This window comes from Equus quagga, chromosome 1 (genome assembly GCF_021613505.1).
Source record: "Equus quagga isolate Etosha38 chromosome 1, UCLA_HA_Equagga_1.0, whole genome shotgun sequence".
In the NCBI taxonomy this organism is placed as follows: Eukaryota; Metazoa; Chordata; class Mammalia; order Perissodactyla; family Equidae; genus Equus; species Equus quagga.
The window spans coordinates 50376770-50391325 of record NC_060267.1 but is presented as its reverse complement, the minus strand read 5'-3'; the positions used below and the strand labels follow the sequence as shown (position 1 = coordinate 50391325).

General features: G+C 36.2%; 1 protein-coding gene across 1 annotated transcript; it reads right to left on the bottom strand.

The window, feature by feature from the left end:
• Positions 1-1341: 1341 nt before the first annotated feature.
• CLEC4D (C-type lectin domain family 4 member D) lies at positions 1342-7802 on the bottom strand. The gene is given in 7 exon segments (XM_046668251.1): positions 1342-1501; positions 1785-1900; positions 2978-3129; positions 3876-3980; positions 5292-5297; positions 5910-5993; positions 7775-7802. Coding segments are annotated over 7 exon segments (651 nt in total).
• Positions 7803-14556: the final 6754 nt, after the last annotated feature.

Sequence of the window (14556 nt, the reverse complement as noted above, 5' to 3'; positions counted from 1 at the left end):
GACATTGGATGTGACTGCTTCATAGTTAATACTACATATAACACAAAATCATAATTTCAGGTTGTTAAAACAATGACTTCCTTGCTAGTTTGAACCATAGCTTTATAGCTCTAGAGAAACATGTTAACTATTTACAAAAATATGATTCTTTCTGATTCAAATTAAAAATATAGAAACACTAATACAATGTTACTTCAAATAATTAAGAACTTTTAGGGGCCAGCCCGGTGGCATAGTGGTTAAGTTCACACACTCCACTGTGGCAGCCCAGGGTTCACAGGTTTGGATCCCAAGTGTGGACACCATGCATCAAGCCATGCTGTGGTGGCATCCCACATACAAAATAGAGGAAGATTGTCACACACATTAGCTCAGGGCCCATCCTCCTCACCAAAAAAAAAAAAAGAAGAAGAAGAACTTTTATCTGTAGACCAAGTTATCCCCAGTAACTTTCCCATAATAATAAAGGGAATGCATTTCACCACTTATGAAGGTAGATCTGGGCCATAGTCCTGTTTCTGTCATGAACTAGCAATGTGAAGGTGGGCTCATTGGTTTCCTGAGCGTTTTGTTTCCTCAGCTATACAAATGGAAGAAGTTTGGTTAAGGTAGCCTGAAAGAGACTTTTCCACTCACAAAGACATTATGCAAGCTTGAGACCCCCCCGTTTTGGGAAGACATTTAGGGTGTAGTAAGAAATATATTTTTTAAAAGGAGATAGACTCTTTTTTCTTACCTAGGCAATACCATAATTCTGAACTATTCTATACTGTTGTTCAGAAAATATTTTGCACATGGAATATCAGCCTAATGACTAATACTATTAAAAAGTCTGCAAATGAAGTATCAAACAATAGAAATGTTTAAAACCTTTAAAAGATTTGTAATATTTGAGTTGAAAAAGTACGACATCACTACCAGTTGGAATATCCTAACTTTGAATTTTAAGAGCTAAGAATCTGAGCAGAGGAAAAACTGACTGAGATTACACCATTCAAGCCATTCTGTTAGAGGTGTAATTGATGCACACCAATTGAAAAGTAAATACTTTGAAATACTATCAAGAAAGCAAAGTTAATCAAAACTGGTTCTCACAGAAAAGATGATTCCTTCCATCAAAACACCAGACAAAAACACATTACCTTGAATGAAATGAATAAGAATAAATAAAGCCATCATGACTGAAAATGTTCTTTGATCCAGCATGTTTTTTCTGTTCCAATGATGCAGGTACATGCTGCCCTTGTCTCATTGGTTCTTCTTCTCTGTCCTCATCACAAGGGTACCTTCACAGGTTTCTACTCAGCCATTAGAAGAGACAGAGTAGTGAGCTGTAGAAACCTACTCACAGGTTTCACAGGATGCTGTTCCATGTATCTTACAAACTCTCCTTGTCTCAAAGTTACAAGGAAAATCATTCCAGGCCCATTTGTCTTGAGCACTTACAAGGACAACACAGTTTTCTTTCTGATAGTTGTTGGGTTCACCCTCATGCCAGAATCTGAAATGAAAAAAATTGCATGTCTGTGTGTGTGTCTGGGGTGGGGGGGGGGGTGTATGTAGGTCAGGGGACAATGCAGAGAAAATGCCCATAGTGAAAAATTTTCAGCTGCACTGTCCAATACAAGTATAGTAGTAGACTAATACAGAGGTTATTCATCACACAGTGCTCTGTTCTGAATAAGCATTTTTATGTAAGTATACTCCATCTCGAAATGAATTCTGCTTGCTACCTTCTTCTCACCTTTGCCTATAAAGCTCTTCCATCTGGTCAGTATACTCACACTATATGTGGGTTAAATGGTGTCTTGTCCACCCAGTGCCACTGGCCTTCAGGGTTCTCATTCGTAAGTCCCAGGAAATATGGAAATCATCTATCCAAAAATTGAAGAATAAAGTTCTGCATAAAAAATGTCAATTCTTATAAATATATCTGCATCTATTATGTGATAGCTGTTTTGTTAGGAAAAGAAGGAAGAGGTCAAATAGATTACTAGTTAAGCACAAAAGCGTTGGCGTCAGACAGATCTGTTTTCATATCCTATCTCTGCTATTTATTGTGTAATATTAATAAGTGCTTTAATCGCACCAAACCCCGGTTCTCATCTCCAAAAGGGACACTTCCACTACTTCATAGTTCCTGTGAAGATTAAGTGAGATCATATTTGCAAACCACTTAGCACAATGTTTAATATGATCTGATTTTTAGGAACTTTTGTTTTTAAAATTGCTTTCTTTGTGTATTTCATTAAATTCCATTTTATTCAAAAAGCCAGTGAACCTGTAGATTGCCAAGCCATGAAAACAGAATCCTCCAGGAAACCCTGCCGACCATGAAAAGAGTAGAATCAGGGTCATGGTACATATATGGAAATATATTACACGAGGAAATAAATTTCAGTTTTTGAAGAATTTAATTTACCTTAAGATGTTTTTTATTTAGAATTAGAACCATACATCTGAATTATTTTTCCTATACTATATCCTGAGAAGCTATTTCAGTCCTGATTAACTATTCCTTTGTTCACTTACTCACAACATTTACCAAGACCTACCCAGTTTGCCTAGCAGTACACAGGACATTGGCAATGCAAAGATGAGTGAGGCGTGGCCCCAGCCCCCTTGCAAAGTAGAAGCCATTAGAAGAGACAGAGTAGTGAGCAGACGACTGCAGTACACTGAAGTAAGTGCCGTGATCGCACTGTGCACAGAGCATCAGGAAAGTACCTCCAACTTAGAGTAGGGAAGGTGGAGCAGGGAAGGTGGTCAGGGTAGTTTTCTGGAGGAAATAACACGTGAATCAAATCCGGAAAGACCGTAGAAGTTGGCCAGATGAAGAAAAATGAGAGAGGAAGGTAAGGCTTTCCAGGGAGGAGGAAGAGATGAAGTAAAGGCACAGAGGCAGAGCAGGGAAATTCCTCTTTCTTTGCAAAGAGATTCAAACCAACAGAGAAGCTAATGTGAGCCTCCAACCGACCTGCTCAGCTTCCGTGCTCATAGTGGCCAAATGAGCCCCCATCCCTGTACAGTTCCTGTCACTCTCAGCCCACGTCTTGTTGTCATTAAGAGGAAAGCAGCGGTTGGACTGGAAGGATCTCCAGCCAACAGCACAGCAGTTCCAGGTGCTCTCTCATGTGAAAATTGAAACGAAAATTAGTTACAAAGGAGCGTTTCATCTGTCACAGACTGCACGACTATTCTACAACTTGATGTCCAATTAACATGTGTAGGAATCATACCACGATTATCAAAAGCATTCTGTTCCTCCTTTTAAAAAATTCTGAAAATCACATTTCTAAATACCCTGTAAACAAAAGCGTCTGAATCACATAATAACTATGATAAAATTACAAGGTATTCTCTTAGAAAACATGATCGTCTTTCAATGTCCCTACATCTACTTACTTTTATATTTAAAGTATTTCTATAACAAAGCCTTTTGCAGGACATTTTATGGAAGGGGGCAAAGAACCTGCTAAAACTCTCAAGCATTTCCCCACTCTCCGAAATAAGACTTTACAAATTCCAAAGTAATCAGAGAGATAAACACACTTCAGCAAAACTATATATTCTAGAAGGAAACAGTCCTTACGGTATGTCTGAATCAAAAGAAAATAGAATTAAACTAATGATATGTTTTGGATGACAAAAATTGGCCCATAAATGTGTTCTTATATTCTCCCGTTATAAAGCTGATTACAGTCATGAGACATAATCCCGTTTCAATTCACTGGGGTTCACTTTCGTGCCAGAGTCTCGTCTTACGTTATTTTAATCTCTGCTGGTTTACTACTGATATTCTTCAAGTCCAATTATGAATTTGAATAGAAACGGAAATAAGAAAGAAATTTTCTTATGCTCTCTGCAGTCTGTACCTTTCAGTTCTGATTTCTCTCTGATGCATGTCAGCTTCTTGGGGTGCTCTGGAAGCTGGAACACTCTCATGCTTCTCTTGCAGTGTACAAAGTTGCGATGAGTCACTGTCAAGGAGGGAAAAAAGTGTTTCTTTTTCCTATATAACCACTTAGTTGGAGAAATGAGGGCCTGCCCCTTTAACCTTTCTCCTGCCCTAATAGTTAAGACCCCCTACATTCTCTTTTCTTACTACACCGTTCCTTTGTTCCAGCTCCAGGTGAATTAATTGGAAGCAATTGTTGAAAATTAACACTTTTATTATTGTATTGTCCATTTTGCACTTTGAAAATCTTTATGTGCACGTGCTTTTAAGGATATTTTTCTACCAGAATTTGTGTTAAAGTGGAGATTTTTGGTGAACACTGGGATAGTTCTGCAAAGTTTTACGAGCCTTATACATTTATTTATCTTTTAAATATTTTTATTTTGAAATGTAACCAAATGTTAAGGGAAAAACATAAATGTACACTTTATCCAATTATTGTAAAGTGACCACTTCAGGTAATAACTACCCAGCTCAAGAAACAGGACATTGACAACACCCCAGGTGGTCTTCACGTCCCAAATGCAACCCAGTCCTTCTCTCTTAAAGGTAACTACGTCATGGCTTCTAAAGTAATCACTTTGTGCTTTGCTCCACAATTTTACAACTTAATAACATATCCCTAAACCATATAGATCAGATTTGCCTGCTTTTGAACTTTACATAAATGAAATAATGTACCATGTATTCTTTTGGTTCTGTCTTTTGCTCAGCATTGCTTCTGAAATTTTTCCATGTTGTTACATGCAACTATAAGCACTCATTTTCATTGCTGTAAAGTGATCTATTGTCTTACTGCACTAAAATGTATTTCTCTATTCTTCTGGTAGTTATTTGCATTGTTTCCAGTGTGTGGCTATTGTGAGCTATGCTGCTATGAGCATTTTTGACCATGCATCCCAGGGCACAGAAGCATGCATTTCTGTCGGGTATACTCCTAGGAGTGGAATTGCTGATAATAGGATATACATATTGTCAACTGTGATTATGGCAAACTTTTCCAAAGTGATCGTGCTGCTTTACACTTTCACCAGCACTAATTCATCGGAAGTCCAGTTGCTCCACAGCATCATAAATACTTGGTACTGCCAGACTTTTTCATTGTTGCCATCCTAGTATGTTTGCAAATGGTATTTCGTGGTGAATTGGATTTGCATCTCTTTGAAAATAAATGAAGTTGACTCCTTTTTATATGTTTATGAGACATTTCATTTTCTCTTTTCTATAGTGCCTATTCAAGACTTTGCCCATTTTTCTGTTGTATTGTTTTTCCTATTGATTGAAAGAGTTTATATATTCTTTACACTAATCTTTTATTAATTATATGCATTACAAACATCTCCTATGCTGTTTTCACTCTTAGTGGTATCTTTTGTTGTACAGTAATTCTTACTTTAATTTAGTATAATTTTTCAATGTTCTCTTTATTTGCTAGCACTTTTTGTGACTTGTTTAAGAAATCATTCCCTGCCTCAAGATCGTGAAGCCATTGTCCATTTATCTTCTTTATGGGTAATCAATAATCTCTACCACATTAATTGAACAAAACTGTTCTTTCCCTATAACTCTGCAGTATCCCCTTCTGCTTTATATAAAGAGTTCATATGTGCAGAATCTGTAACTGAGCTCTCTATTCTTCTCCTCTGGTCTATTTGTCTATACTTGTACCTTGTACCTATACTTGTACCTACTTGTACCTAGACTACATTGCTGTAATTATAGTAACTTTATACAAGGCCTCAATATGAGAAAGAACAAGTTTTCCCTGACACAAGGCGACACCATCAAAGAATAGAGGGTCAAGTATGTAGCTCTGAATTTTAATACAAGGCACTATAGATTGATATGTTGGGGAAAATCAAGGTCATAAAAGGTTTACAAAAACTTTATGAAATTTTGGGGGGAATATAATTCAAGGAGAGTTCCACTTTTGCCAATAACTTATCCAAACAACTTGTAATAAAACAGACACTGAGAACTGGGATGAACACAATGGCAATGACCCAAGGGATCCACTGGGAATGGCAGACTCCTTCTACCAGGACACAGAGAAGGACAAATAAGTTATCCCCTCCTCAGCCACAAGAACTAGGGAAGCTAATACTACCAAGAAGCATGCTAAATATGACGTCATCCAAGATATTTTAGGGCTAGAGGAGTGCTTAAAGATTTCCCATGAACAAATCAATTTTACAGCTTACTGATAAATAAATAAATAAATAAGAAAAATGTGAACAATTTTTTGTTTCTTTGCAATTGAAAAAGCTTTTTATAAGCAAGACACAAAACCTCCCCAAAATCATGAAAAATTGACAATTTGGGTACATAATAAAACTTCTATATAACAAAGAATGTTAAAACACAAGGAACGCATGAAAGAAAAATCTTGTCACAATACTACTATCCAGACTTTATAAAGAATTATAAAAATCAGTTAGGAAGCTGAGCAAAAATTTGAGCAAGAAATTTGTTGAAAATTTAATTTGTTGAAATTATAAATGGTCATTAAACAAATGAGAGTATGCTTAACCAGGGAAATGTAATCTATAATATTATGGTATGATTTTTCACTCATCAGATTTTAAAAAGTAAATTGAAAATACGTAGTGTTGACAAGGCCAGAGGGAAATAAGCACTCTTGGTGAGGAAATAAAGGCTGCTGTTGAACTGTAAATTAAAAAGCCTTTTAGATCAAGTTAACAGCATTTATCAATTTTTAAATGCACTATATTTGTCACAATAATTTGAAGTGTAGGAATCTATCTTATAGAAATAACTGAACTTATTTATATAAAAGAATATTCACTGCACTACTTTTGGAAATAGAAAAAAAAACCCACTGGAAACTAGCACTTGAATGGATTAGCAGACATCTGGTCCTGTCCAAATAATTCATAAGACATTTGGTTCACACCAAAAGGTCCTTGATATTTGGTCCTGTCCAAAATGTCCGTAAGACATTTGATCCATAAGACATTTTGTCCTTGCGAAAAGGTCCATGACATTTGGTCCTGTCCAAAATATCCATGAGCATATTTGGTCCAAATGGTTTTGGACAGGACTAAATATCAAAGATGTTTTGGCATGGACCAAATGTCTTATGAACACTTTGAACAGGACCGAATGTCCTGAAAGTCTTGCCTGTGTATTATTAATAGTAGAAATTCTAAATTATGTTGAATCCATATGTTCGAATTCAATATAGGTATTAAAATAATCATGTATGTCAGTATGTACTGACATAAAAATTCTCCAAGACATTTTGTTACATAAAAAAGTGTTTTTTAGGACCATTGTAAGTTGTGGTCCCATTGAAGTTTGCCATGGAAGAGTGATGAAATGAAGCAAAACTTTAATTCTAAAATTACATATATTTGAATTTTTCTATATATTTCTCAAAAATATTATTTAATGTTCTCATAATACAAATCCATTTGAGTCAATTAAGTAAAACACAAATGGGATAAAGTCAGAGCCTCTGGTACACTCTTAGCCTTAGCCAGTGTGTTTTCTATATCTATCTTCTCTCTCTACCCTTTAAAAGAATCTTCCCAAATTACTCCATTTCCTTCCATCTTATTTCTCTTATATATACTTTATCTCCTCTCTTGGCCCAGTTTACAGTTTATAAAGAAGTTGCTGTTACCCAACATATTTGAATCTATCTATGGCCCTCCCCTTCACCCAAATCAACCCCATTTCCTTCCCCTCCTCCTCTCCATCATCATCATCTTCAATCCTCACAACTACCATCAACTCATATTTTTAAATCTTAGTTTCTATCTCCCTCTTTAAAATTGAAAGGAAAGTACTCACGTTTATTTTGAGGTTCTTCTTGCCCCATTGTGTGTTAACTCTCTTGTTGTCCAGTGGTTGGGAAGACCAGAAGCTTCTTAATTTTTTCCCCCAGAGTATATTTCTGTGAATAAGGAAATATATTCAGAAATACTTGAGATTGAACATTAATCTTACCTACTCTGGTGAAATTAGAAACTTCTAAATATAAAAGACTTAACCAAAAGAAGAAGTCTTTTTAAAGATTGAGGTTTCCTTTGATTCAATCTGGGAGATGGAGCAAAGAAAAAAAGAAATTGAGAAAGCAATGCCCAAAAATAGAAATTTGCATAAGTATGTTGAGATCACTGCATGATGTGGAATTTCCCAATTTGTTTTAGTCATTCAAACAAAAAATTTAATAATGCCTTAAAAGAATAATCACGATGCTTAATAAAAGTTTAATAAATATTCCCTCTTCTTTCTTTTTTCCTGTATATTGTATTTTCAAAGGCAGTTATATTGTGCAAGATGGCAAAAGGCAATGTGAACAATGAGCAAAAGCTTTTGATATTCACAGTGTACGTATGTTGTAAGTAAAGACACAAAAAGTTTGCTTTGGAGTTGATTAAACACCAAAATCTTCCCAGCTGAGAGAAAATAGTCTTGTCAAGTCAAAGGAAAAGAAAATGCAGCATTCTGTGATAAAGACACCATTGGAGTCCCTGACTTCATTTACAGGACTGTCATGGACTAAATGTTTTGTTCCCCACCACCACCACCACCATGCTGGTGTTCTGATCTCAGACTTCCAAGCCTCCAGAACCACGAGAAAGAAATGTCTGTCATTTAAGCCACTCAGTCTATGACAGTTTGTTATAGCAGCCTGAGATGACAACATAAGTACCTACCGCTTAGAGATTCTTCTTAAATTCTAGCTTCCAGAATATGGCCCTTTCCCTGCATTCTCCTTTAAGCTACAATATTACTTTAAGTGTGTGTGTAGTGATCTTGAATGAAATACTACTTTGCTATGTTAGTTAAGCTGGGAGTGGGAAGTAAAGTTATAAATTTGACAACACATATATTTTCCAACACTATCACAACCAAAAGTATTCTCACAGCAACAATAGCACTTATCCACAAAACCTCATAACCAACTCTAAAAACTAGATCTTTGCCTAAAGTAAGATTTATTCTTTATCAAAAAGATCCAGGACTCCTAGAGGATATATGAACCCTGCTTAGAACAGGAAAAAAATAAACTAGATGTGGCATATTCTGTGTTCCCCAAAAACAATCCTGACTTCAAAAACATGAGAGAAACTCTGCTCTAAAAAGTTCTCTGAGCTGTATAAGAAGCTGTGTTCGAGAAATAGTTAAGATTACAAAAAAGACATGAAAATGAGCAAAATCTCTATTAACTTTTGTTGTGGAGTTGAAGAAGAGGTGACAGAGCTGTTGATTAAATCCTAAGATCTTCCTAGATAAGAGAAAACAGGCTTGTTAAGGCAAAGGTGGAGGAAATGTTAAATTCTGTGGTAAAGACACAATCTTTGTCAAAAGTAAAATGTACTAAAAGGTAAAGTGGTTAACTCGTGTCAAAACTAACTATAGAGGAACCATTTTAAAAATAGAACTTGAGCTGCCTTTCCAGAGAAACTGCCTTGTTGTCTTGAACCTTGGACTGGGCCAAACCTTTGGACTGGGCCAAAATGCCAGTTGTTTTACAAGCAATTGTTTTAGAAGTCAGCAGGAGAGTGGACATTCTGATCACAAAGACTGATGGTTGTGGACTTTCTGAAGTTAGAATCAATAGTCAATCAATGTCTAGCCAAGACTATCTTGCTGCCTCCAACTCCAATTAAAATTCTTTGTAATGCAAACCTCTCTTCTTTGCCTTTAAAAGTCCCTGACTTTGGGGCCAGCCCAGTGGCATAGCAGTTAAGTTCACATGCTCCACCTCAGTGGCCCCGGGGATGGCTGGTTTGGATCCCAGGTGTACCAAGTATCCCACATATAATGTAGAGGAAGATGGGCATGGATGTTAGCTCAGGGCCAATCCTTCTCAGCAAAAAAGAGGAGGATTATCTGTGGATGTTACCTCAGGGTTAATCTTCCTCAAAAAAGAAAAGCGTCCCTGACTTTTACTCCCTAGCAGAACACTATTTGGGTTTCTACCTGAATCTTTTCTCCCTGAATTGTAATTCTTTGATTCCCAAATAAACACTTTGCTTCTTAAACTGGTTTCTATTTTTGAAGGTTAAAACTTGCAAGGACAAGTTTAAATAATTTTAATGTAAATACAATTTACTTTTAATATGATGATTAATTAGAACTATTTGAATGTATAAAATCCATGAATTCACAATGATTCAAAAAAGAAGTAATTTATATTTATAAATATAAATTATGAATAAAAATTAGAGGCCTTGTTTATTTTTAACTGATTTTAGTAAAGAAAGAAATTATTATGGAAGTGATGTCAGCATCATGGCAGAGTGAGTTGCTCCCTTTGTCTCTCTCTTTTAAATTACAACTAAATGGACGTCCATTAACCAGTAGAGGATTCCCTACACAACCCAACAGGATGCCTGAGAGATCTACACCACCATACATCTGAAGGTGGGTGGACTTGACCCCTGGAAAGCAGTAAAACTAAGGGAGTAGACCCATTCCCCTCCCCAGTGGCAGTGATCCAAGTCACAGAACCTCACACAGCAGCTGCCAGGACTATGGGTAGAGGCAGGGGCAGCTGGCCACATGGAAACACTTTAAGAGTGGTAATCCAGCCCTTGGGTGCATCCACCTGCTGTGGCAGCCCCATCCATGCAAATGCTTCCCACCTAGTGGAGGCAGTTCAGCCCACATGAAGGCACCTTGGGAGCTGAGCACAGTGGCTGGCCCACATGAAGTCACCCTGCCTGCTGAATGCAGTGACCAGCCCACGTGAAGTTGCCCTGCCCACGCTAGTGTGACCTGCCTGCCAAGCACAGTGGCCCTGCCCACGTGAGTGCAACCTGCTGAGCAGCTGCAGCCAGCCCACACAAACATAGAGCAGCCTGACTGGCACAACTACAAGCAGACAGGGCAAGAACAGAAAACACAGCCCCTGCTCCCTGACCCCAGTGGTGGCAGATGGAATCGGCAAGCAGACACTACCACAAATGTGCTGGCAGAGGATCAATTCAACAAACAAAATCAAGAACTACAGTAACACCGCAGAACAGAAGGATAATGACAGCTCTCCAGAAACCAAACCTGAAGTCACAGAAGATTACAATCTAAATGACAGAGAATTCAAAATAGCTGTCGTAAAGAAACTCAACAAATTACAAGAAAACTCAGAAAGACAGTTCGATGAGCTCAAGAATGAAATTAATGAACAGAAGGAATACTTCACCAAAGAGATTGAAGTCCTTAAAAAAAAACCATACAGAAATTCTGAATATGAAGAACATAATTAATGAGATAAAAAATAATGTAGAAGGCATAAAAAATAGAGCAGAACTTGTGGAGGAGAGGATTAGTGACCAAGAAGATAAACACCTAGAAATGTTTCTGATGGAGGAGGAGAGAGAACTGTTTTTTTTCAAATGAGGAAATTATTTGAGAAATATCTGACTTAATTAGGAAAAGTAACATAAAGATTATGGATATCCCAGAGGGATAAGAGAGGGAGAAAGGATCAGAGAGCTTGTTCAAAGAAATAATGACTGGGAATTTCCCAAACCTGGGGAAGAAACTAAACATACAAGTACATGAAGCCAACAGAACTCCTAATTACATTAATGCAAAAAAACCTTCTCCAAAGCATATATTGAAACTGTCAAAAGCCAGTGACAAAAAAATATTAAGGGAAACAAGGCAGAAGAACATAACCTTCAAAGGAACCCCTATCAGGCTTTCAGCAGATTTCTCAGCAGAAACCTTAAAAAAAAAAAAAAGAAATTATTATGTTACGTACCTTAATACATGTGAGTGTTTGTTTTTTCCAGTAAGAGTATTTGTATTTCCAAGCATAGGTATTTCCTTGTTTTGTCTTGTAAAACTAAATAATGGACACCAGAAATTATAAAACAAGTAATCCTGGGAAAAAGTCAATTCTGTACCAACAACAGGAAAGAATAATATACATCAGTTGTTACATTTAATAACTAGGTGAAAAAGGAAGCCAAGAGTTCATACAAAGTAACTGAGTAGAAACACAGATAATTGAGGAAAATGAAAAATAGAGAAATATATTCTAAACAAAAGAACAAGACTCCAGAAATAGAACTTAGTGAAATGGATATAAGTGATTTACCTGTTAAAGTGTTCAAAATGTGGTCATAAAGATGCTTACTGAAGTTAAGAGAACAATGCATGAACAAAGTGAGAATTTCAACAAAGAGATAGAAAATATAAGAAAATACCAAACAGAAGCCACAGAGTTGAAGAATACAATAACTGAACGAAAAAATTCAGTACAGGGGCTCAACAGCAGACTAGATCAAGTGGAAGAAATGTTCAGTGAACTCAAAGACAGGGTAGTGGAATTCATCTAATCAGAGGAGCAAAAAGAAAAAAGAATCAAAAGAATGAAGATGGTTTAAGGCAATTATAGGACACCAACAAGCAGACCAATTTTACTTTGTAGAGATCCTGGAAGGTGAAGAAAGAGAGAATGGGGTAGAAATTTCATTTGAATAAATAATGGCTGAAAACTTCCCTAATCTGGAGAAGGAACCTGGCTCAGATCCAGGAAGCCCCAAAAGTTCCAAACAAGATGAATACCAACAGACCCACACCAAGACACATTATAATTAAACTGTCAAAAGTTAAAGACAAGGAGAGAATCTTAAAAGCAGCAAGAGAAAAACAACTTGTGACATACAAGCAAACCCCTATAAGACTATCAGCAGATTTTTCACCAGAAACTTTGCAGACCAGAAGGGAGGGGCATGATATATTCAAAGTGCTGAAAGAAAAAAATTGCCAACCAAGGATACTCTACCCAGCAAAGCTGCCCTTCAGAACTGAAGGACAGATAAAGAGTTTTCCAGACAAGCAAAAGCTAAAAGTGTTCATCATAACCAGACTGGCCTTACAAGAAGGGTTAAAGGACCTTCTTCAAGCTGAAATGAAAAGACACTAATTAGTAACATGAAAACTTATGAATGTATAAATCTCACTGATAAAGGTAAATATATAGTTAAATCCAGAATACTCTAATGTTGTAATGGTGGTGGGTAAATCACTTATAAATCTAGTATGAAAGCTAAAAGACAAAAGTATGAAAAGTAACTATAGCTACAATAATATTGTAGTTTTGTATTCTTAATGGATAAAAAAGGTAAAAAGATGTAAATTATGACATCAAAAACATAAAATGTGGGGAGGTGGGTAAAAATGTAGAGCTTTGGGCTGGGTTCAGACTTAGTTGTTAACAGCTTAAAATAGACTGTTCCAAGTATATGTTGTTTTATGTAAGCATCTTGGTAACCACAAAGCAAAAACCTACAGTAGATACACAAAAGGTAAAGAGAAAGGAATCTAATCATGCCCCTACATAAAATCATCAGATCACTAAGGAGAAGAACAAAGGAACAAAGGAATTACAAAAGAGCCAGAAAACAGTTAACAAAATGGCAATAAGTCCATACTTATCAATAATTACTTCAAATAAAATGGACTAAATTCTCTAATCAAAAGACATGGAGTGGCTACATGGATGAAAAAACAAGACCCAACAATGTACTGCCTACAAGAGACTCACTTCAGCTTCAAGGACACACAAAAACTGAAAGAGAATTGATGGAAAAAGATATTCTACACAAATGGAAACCAAAAGAGAGCAAAGGTAGCTATATCTAAATCAGACAAAACAGACTTTAATATGAAGACTTCAATACAGGACAAAGAATGTCGTTATATGATGATCAAGTGGTCAACCCAACAAGAAAATATAACATTTATAAATCTGTATGCAACAAATATAGGGAAGCACATAAATATATAAAGCAAATGTTAATAAACCTGAAGGGAGAAATAGACAGCAATACAATTATAGTAGGAGACTTCAATACCCCACTTTCAAAAGAGGATATGTCATCCAGACAGAAAAATCAATAAGGAAACATTGGTCTTAAACTACATATTAGACCAGATGGACTTTATGGATATTACAGAATGTTCCCTCCAACAGGAACAAAATACGCATTCCTCTCAAGGGCACATGGAACATTCTCCAGGATAGACCATATGCTAGGCCACAAAACAAGTCAATAAATTTAAGAAGATTGAAATCATATCAAGCATCTTTTTTGACAGCAATGGTATGAAACTAGAAACCAATTAGAAGAAGAAAACTGGAAAATTCGCAAATATGTGGAGATTAAACAACATGCTACTGAGCAACCAATGAATTAAGGAGAAATAAAAAGACAAATCAAAAAGTACCTTGAGACAAATGAAAAAGGAATACAACATATGAAAACTTGTGAGATGCAGCAAAAGCAGTTCTAAGAAGGAAGTTCATATCAATAAAAGCCTACATGATAAAAAATATATATATTATTTCTTTGAAGTAAAAGCAAGAACAAAAAAAGACAACATCCTTTTAAAAGATGACATGAAAATCAAATCAGGTTACTAAATTCATGAAGACATAGGTCAGACAACTCTTTCAAATAAGCAAACTAACTTGCAGCAACCAAGCCCAGAAATGGAGACCAGTCTATGGAATATAAACCTGAGAAGTTTGATAGATTGAGGATAATCTACTCAAAATTTCACAATGCATCGCAAAGTCTGTTAGTTAAGAAAATTCTAACCTGCCCATT